General features: G+C 36.0%; 1 protein-coding gene across 2 annotated transcripts in view; it reads left to right on the top strand.

The window, feature by feature from the left end:
• Positions 1 to 298: 298 nt before the first annotated feature.
• The window catches only part of LOC135706445 (homeobox protein abdominal-B-like), a 106,029-nt gene continuing 97,927 nt past the window's right edge, over positions 299 to 8,400 (top strand). For both annotated transcript variants that reach the window (XM_065228053.1, XM_065228052.1), the window contains exon 1: positions 299 to 1,291. In XM_065228053.1, coding sequence (XP_065084125.1) covers positions 1,276 to 1,291 — 16 coding nt within the window. In that variant the 5' untranslated portion in view covers positions 299 to 1,275. The remainder of the gene's footprint in view (positions 1,292 to 8,400) is intronic.

The following is an 8,400-nucleotide window of genomic DNA, read 5'->3' as shown; positions in this document are numbered from 1 at the left end:
TAAAATCAACATCTGAACGAAGCCATGGCGGCCATGTCACGACTACAACGACCCACTCTTTCTCGCTCAGTACGATTTGACGGGTTGTTTGGTGAACACATGCGTTCAATTTCGATGCCGTCCTTCGCGTCGCCGAGTCCGAGTTGGAGCGTTTCTTTGCATCGAAGTTGTTCGGTTGGCGCTTTTTCCTCCACTTCTCAGCAGAGAAAACATAGCCGGTTTGAATCAAACCCCACTGGGCTCCTATCTCCGGTCACGTTGGAGCGAAAGAGCTACAGTGCGAGCATCCCTGTGTGTGTGTAAGAGAGAAACAGTAATCGAGAGATGCTTGAGCTGTGGAACCCACTAGGAAAAACAACGCACAGAGAGCAGACAAAAAATAAGGAAAATTATACCTTTACCAGAGCTTCAAGCGAATCCCGAACCGAGCAGTCGCAGCCGGGTCCGAGCGAGAGTTGATTTTTTTTTAGAGTGCGACGTTCAATAAAAATTTATATACTCCATCATAATCGTTTATCACACTCGGTGAGTGAAGGCAGTGAAAATCGGAAGCAGCGGGAAAAAATTGGTGATCAAGAGCAGGTCGATCCGGGAACGAGCAAAAATACGCTACGGCACACATTTTCAGTTGTTTGTTTTTTTTGCGTATAATTTCATTTTATAGTTTTAGTTATATTGTTGCTATCAATATCTAATAACATGGGAAAGCCGAGAAACAAGTGTAAAATCATAATGATCTATTAAAATATTTATAACATCAGCGCTCGAAGAAAGACAAAAAGAAGGTGATGAGAGGATAAGGCGGTTAAATACGCGTAAATTTAACACATCGCAATAATCATAAACAATAAATTCATATACGACTTTTGCCTTCTGGCAAAGTGACTGGAGGAGCAAAATAATAAATCGTTTTAAAACAAATATAAATAAATAATTAGCTGATTTTAATATTCACTGCTCGTGCCCACGCATGTACGCGTTCACGTCGACCAATAGTGGCAGTGGTGATAGTGAACGGAACAACAGTAAAGATTGTCGAGATAGTGAAACTAGACAGAAGTGAGAAGAAACGCATAAAATTAAAATATACTGTGTTAGTGTGAGTGATTTTTCGAAATTGTCGCATTTTTATGTCAATACACAACGTATTCTGTATGACATGACTTCAAAAATGAAATTGTAAAATCGAAACGTTGTGTATGAAGGCCCGTGCTGCAGCAGTGATCGATAGAAGAGAAACATAAACGCGAGCAAAAAGTTAAAATCAAACAAGTTATGATCATTAAAAAAGGTAAATATGTTTGTAGGATTATTGTTTTCATTTGCGTGTTTAACGTTTGGTTGGTATGGTTTGTTTTGGATTTAATTTTTCAGTTTTTAGTCAAGACACTAGTGTAGCCATTTGTAGAATATATGTATTTTTCATATCAATGACACTAAAGTAAGTACTGGGTAGTTTAAAGTTGTGTCAAATGGGGGTGAAATATTTGTTGAGGGATGACAAGACAGCAGCGTGAGGGTTTTCATGTGCGTGTTTCAGTTTCTCAGTATTTATTTAAATTACAATTTGATGCGTTTCATCCAGTAATAAAAATGAATTCAATGTATAAATAACATGGCGAATAAAGCAGCACACTCCCATCGAAATAAGTTGCACTATTGTGACAATTGTGCTGCTAGGGATGGCTTATCATAAATATGTTGAAAATATTGTCCAATGACTTATGTAAAGAATCAATTATACTTTAAATTACTTCATTTCATACATTTATACAAACTACAAAGCGCAATAGGTGGAGCCTCTCATTACGGATACGATTTTTTTTTCATTTAAATCAAAAGTATAAATGTTTATACTCGAAACATATAAATTATCCAAAGTAAATTAAAATCAACTTTAACACCAAAATATGTTTGTTTAAATTCAATTAAAAATTATGCTTATTTCAATAATATCGAAATCAACTAGCATCTGTTGCCGACGTGTCTGTGTTTGACTGATGATCATTGTCTTCTGTACGTGACGAATAATAATGGAATCAATGTCCAGTGGGACCTGACCAAGCGGGACGGTTTATGGGATCAAAAGCGCAGAAGACGGTAGTTCTTTCGCTGGCAATTTCGCAGGATCTGAAGTTTTTGGCAGTGGCCAATGAGATCAGGAGCTGACGGAGTGACACTGGAGCTGGTGAATACTCTGAGTGGACAGTCACACGTTGTTACCGGGGTGTTTTTCCGGAAGAATTCCCAATAATTATATTCGTGTACGAAAGATAGGACTAGGGCCCCATTGCGCATCTTGAAACGATAAACTTTTTCATACAGGCATTCGTAAAAAAAATGTTTCGTTTCGAGATGCGCAATGTAGCCCCTGGTCGCTGAGATTTTCTATGTGGAGACATTATACGATCATCAAACGCCGGTTACCACCATTGATGCCCTCTCTCGAAAACGGTGCATTCCTTCCGGGGAAACGATTGCTCTATACGCATCTGCAAGATTGTGGAAGAATCGTAGTTGGTGTGCAACTGTCTTCCCAGCACGGATATATTCAGTGTGTCAAGTTGATCGGTAACGAACAAGTCGTGTCCTGTGGGACTCATCGTTTCCTATTGGCTTGGAGTTCTGGCAATAAAAAGCCCCTGAACAATGAAGGATGGTGAAAAACGTACCGTTTAAGCAAAATCGTCAGTTGCTTGCATTATGGTTCATTACAATTTTTTCAACTGATTCATGGTGCAATATGCACTACAACATTGGGGCAAGACGCACGACAACAATGGACAAAACGCACCAGAACGTTGGGGTAAAAGGCACTGCTTGATAGAGAAAAACCATAAACTGCAAGTAGAGAATACAAAGGCATGAGATATTTCAAATGAGTATTCCTTTATTTTACATCAGAAATAAGGTCTCAATAGTGTTAAACTGTTATTAATAAAGTTAAATATATTAAAAATAAACGAAAAGTGCTATGTTGTTTAAAGCATAATTTGTAGTCGATAATTTTAACAACTGTGTCATGTTTTGAACAAAATTCAATTTTTTCATCGAATCGGTATGTCAATAACTAGGGGAAATGGCTCTAATGTTGACCCATGGATCTAAGATTGGGCCCATCGCTAAAAATCTGCTATTGATCTATTTTATCTAGCTAAACGCGTCATTGGGACGATACTAATTGATATTTCTAGTCGCTATTGAAAATTTAGTCGATTGCTGAATCTATGTATCGGCCCAAATTAGAGGCATTTAGGCTGACATGACATCAATTTCCCCTATATGATTTAATGATCAGGAATTATTTGTGAAACTTTCAGATGAAAACAAATACAATTCGTTACACGGAAAAAAATCTGAGGAAAAGTTATCGCTGTTTTCTACAAGTGGGCATTACACCCCAGGGGTGCATTATGTGCTGTTCTCCCCTATTTTTAAGTTTGCCCATGGAAAGACGGACAATGGGGAGGAATATTGGAGAAGTGCCATCGCGTCACTTCTGATACGGATACGGATACGGATGGCGATAATGCAAAGAAAAGCACACGCTTAGTTTGAATCATCTTAGTGTCTGCAACGTATTTAAATCTGGTGTTTTAACCTAATCGCGCATTTTTATTTGTGTTATCGCGCATTCGAAGATAATTTATTATCATAAATAGAGAGGGGAAATGGCTTTAATGTTGGCCTATCGATATAAGGTTGGGCCCATCGCTAAAAATCTGCTATTTATTAATTTTATCTATATGAACACGTCATTGGGGTGGTGTAATGTCTATTTTTGGTCGCTATTGAAAATTTAGTCGATTGCTGAATTTATGTATGGGCCCAAATTTAGGACACTTAGGCCGACATTACCTTCATTTCCCCTTTGTTTTTCTTAATATAAAATACGAAAATCATGTTTAATATAAAAATGTTTTTGTCAAATCAAACAAAAATTCACGTTAATTTTCAACACGGATATTTTTTAAATATACTGGGTTCAATCCCAGCCGAGATCGGTGAGATTTTTCTGAGGCATAAAAATGTCTTGTCGCGTCTTCCTTCGGATATCATACGCAGATGTGGAAGTTGCCGCCTGCACATTCGATTGCCGTTAATGGATTGCAATCGATGTCCGTCGGTGATTGGCACTAGGCACTGCGGAACAGAGACCGACTTTAAATAAAGGAACGAAGACGAACGTATAATGATTTTTATTCTAAACATTGATGTCACATGACTTTTAACATTAAATACGTTTGAAACAACCTAGTTTATTTTTGTGGCCAAATCAAACTGAGATTACGTTTATATTTACCTCAAATATTTTTATTTTGATGCTCGTTTTTTTCTGCGTTATGTTGAATACTGCATGTTTAAGTAAACATCATTCATCACCAATAAAAAATTTATTATAAAATATAATCCAAACAAAAACAGAGTATGGCATTTAACCACTGGTCCAAGTCCAAGTTTTTAGCTTTCTATCTAAATCAACTCCGACGGATGATAGATTAATGAAGGGGGTCAGATTTTGATAAGTTCTTTAGTGGGAATGACACTGATGAAGACTGCACATTGTAGTCGAAATACGTATCTGTCATGGATACCAAAATTAATTAAGTGGAATTAAATGGAAGATAACCTTTTTTGCTGTTTTATTTAGCATTCCGCTAACAACCCAATTTCATTACTTCATTATGATGGCTACCAAGCCTTTGGGGATTTTCCTTATTAGAGAGTTGTATAGATTTTTCTCCTTTAGCTTACTTAAATCTTTGGTTTTTATTAGTTAGGTAGGTTCCGATTCAACACATTGTAGTTTCATTTTTATACCTATGATCTTGACTTTTTTTTTACCTAGGGGATGAGTACTTAAGGGGGTCAGATTTTGATAAGTTCTTTAGTGGGAATGACACTGATGAAGACTGCACATTGTAGTCGAAATACGTATCTGTCATGGATACCAAAATTAATTAAGTGGAATTAAATGGAAGATAACCTTTTTTGCTGTTTTATTTAGCATTCCGCTAACAACCCAATTTCATTACTTCATTATGATGGCTACCAAGCCTTTGGGGATTTTCCTTATTAGAGAGTTGTATAGATTTTTCTCCTTTAGCTTACTTAAATCTTTGGTTTTTATTAGTTAGGTAGGTTCCGATTCAACACATTGTAGTTTCATTTTTATACCTATGATCTTGACTTTTTTTTACCTAGGGGATGAGTACTTAAGGGGGTCAGATTTTGATAAGTTCTTTAGTGGGAATGACACTGATGAAGACTGCACATTGTAGTCGAAATACGTATCTGTCATGGATACCAAAATTAATTAAGTGGAATTAAATGGAAGATAACCTTTTTTGCTGTTTTATTTAGCATTCCGCTAACAACCCAATTTCATTACTTCACGATAGATTAATGGTTGAAAACGTTTTCAAAAAAGGAATTCCCAAAGAAATCTTCGATTGCGAATCATGCAATATTTCCAGAGATCATTTGCAATTTATAGTCGTTAAAAAATTCCTTATAATTAATCTTTTGATTGTGTCTCAGAGACCAACCGTTGCACGCACCATTTGCATTGAAATTCTATTTAGTATTGCACACTTTGCATCTAATTATTGAACACCCATAAAATATGGCTAAATGCATCTTAGAATGAAATTTTTCAGCAAGAAGAATTCTTCACTCCTTCTGATTTACTCCTAGATTTAGATATATTGTGTAGGGCCTTCCTTAGTTCAGTTGGGTTGGTAAATTTTTCGATTTCCCTGGTATGATTGTACTTGCCACACAATTACACTAATGCAAAAATTGTAAAAGTGCGCCCCTTTGTCAGTCAAAATTGGATTCCTTAGCAACTAATTAATTGATTAATTTATCTTCATTAGGGAGGCTTTCAGCCTTGGGCTGGTTCGCCTCCAAACCCGGAATCCTTAGCAACTAGTTTTTGTCTTTGCCTGCAACTATTTTATTTGTCGTCAATCAGTGTATACCGTTTTACAATTGTTGCCTTAAGTTCTATGTTTTACAATTGTGTCTTTGTTATACCTATACATTTTAGTATGCCATGAGAACAAATAAAAATACTACTACTAACTGACGTTACGCAAGGAATTAAAATATTGCTTTAATTTGGTTTGGTAAAGTCAATGTTATCGCAGTGCTTATTGTATTAATCATTTTGTTCAAGAGTCCAAATTTGGCACAATTCGTATGATGGAGATTTGTAGCAAATATGTTTCTATTTCGTAGATGCCTAGATGTAAGGGAAATGGCTCTAATGTTGGCCTATAGATCTAAGATTGGGCCCATCGCTAAAAATCTGCTATCTACCAATTTTATCTAGCTGAACGGGACGGAGTATATCCCATTAGGCATAAATACGTTAGGCATACGCACGTTAGGCATACGGACGTTAGGCATACGGACGTTAGGCATACGGACGTTAGGCATAATGGACGTTAGGCATACGGACGTTAGGCATACGGACGTTAGGCATAATGGATGTTAGGCATAAAGTGATTAGGCATAATGGACGTTAGGCATAATATACGTTAGGCATAATGGAAGTTAGGCATAAAATACCTTGCTGCTGTGCAACTCTAGAAACCTGTTTCGAGCATGGAACAATGCTTAAATTAGGCTAAGCATTGATTAAAAATTGATATAAGTTAAACAAACATAGTTTATTTAATAAGCACAGTTTGGAATCCATTATTAATCATATCATTAGTGACGTAGCTACATATATACTTAGATCCAAAATAAGTAGCGATAGCGGTTAAGCAATCTGGCAATGAAAACTCAGCATAGTTTTGAACTATATCTTGAAATCAATCGCATCTAGAAAAATCACACATTTGTTGTAATATATTCTTACAAACATATTGCAATTTTTAAAGAAGAAAAGGTTTTCCTCAAAGAACAGCTCATGAAATTGAGAATGGTGAATTCATTCAATAATAATAAAAAAAAAACAACAAAGGTTGAATTAAATATGATGCCAGCTCATGAAACGAAGAATGGTGAATTCAGTGGTTTTTCATTCAATAACAAAAAACATACCTGTTGCTTCCAGGATTTCCTGCCATACTTTTCGATACAACGATTCTGATTTTGTTGTCATCAGAATGAAAACTAGCGGAGCCGTCTGATGATGTGAGGGAGCGATACTTTCATGAACAGTGACCGAAACAAACAAGGAACTGTGGCAAACGTACCATCTGTAGCCCAATACTTTGCCTGTCCAAGACGTCGCAAGTTTTCATGAGTTCCAAGAAATAAGGCTCTTTCATTATTGTCCCCGAAGTCAGCAATCAATAGACGGTCCCCATTATCATCCTTCCGGAATTAATCGGGTAGCTTATGCCTAAAGTCCATTATGCCTAACATCCTTTATGCCCAACGTCCATTATGCCGATCGTACATTATGCTTAACGTCCGTATGCCTAACGTTGTGTACCCATTGGGACGGTACTAATGACTATTTTTGGTCGCTATTGAAAATTTAGTCAATTTAAGTATGGGCCCAAATTAGGGGCTTTTGGATATAATGTCATCCCTTTCATCTGTATAAATATTTTTTTTTTCAGCAAAATCAATAAAAACTCATCTTTTTTGCGATCTAATGTGCTATAATATTATTAAAAAAAAATGTTTTGAATAACTTTGTTAAACATTTCAAACCAGTATAAGTTTATAGAAAGCACGGAGCGTTAGCCTTAGAATGTTAGCCTATTGCGTAGTTCATCTCTTACTAGAATCAAGAGTTCGGCTTTAAATCTATATCATTGACGGGGTTAGAATGAAAGGGGTGTAAATGACAAACCTGTAAAAATAGAAACTTTGAGCATCATTTTATATTCACATCAAGGGCTGTCCATAACTATAATATGAGGAGAGATGTTTTGATAAGTGCACATTTCGAAAATGGAGTGTACATTTATGTTCAATAAAATGCACATAAATGGAGCGTTTATGGAGTTAACATTATAAATCGTGTAAAGTTCTGAGACATTTCATGAAATGTTACAAATATTGCATATAAAAGCTCATCTTTGCAAGCCATGTAAGTTGCTAGGTTCCGTGAATAAAAAAGAAGTTTACGTGACGAGTTCACAATTAAAATTAGGATGTTTTGCTGTGCGTGTATGCGGTTGATATTATCTTATAATAGTGCCCGTTTCTATTTGTCACTTGAAACCATTTTTTCTGACCCCTCAATTCATATTAAAATATAATTCTCTAGACTGCTATAATTAACTAGAGCCTAGAATCTCAATTCGGCCTATCAAGGAAATAAATAATTTTTCGGCGATTATTCACACTTTTTATTGAACTGCTCACTGAAAATTGTGATCCGCAAACGAATTTATGTGATGAATGAAGTACATTTTCTCAAACTTAGTG

Source organism: Ochlerotatus camptorhynchus, unplaced genomic scaffold, assembly GCF_037179485.1.
Source record: "Ochlerotatus camptorhynchus isolate MF236.1 unplaced genomic scaffold, CSIRO-AGI_Acam_v1.1 ptg000278l, whole genome shotgun sequence".
Taxonomy (NCBI): domain Eukaryota; kingdom Metazoa; phylum Arthropoda; class Insecta; order Diptera; family Culicidae; genus Ochlerotatus; species Ochlerotatus camptorhynchus.
Note: the sequence above shows the minus strand (reverse complement) of the source record. Positions and strands in the feature narration are given on the sequence as shown.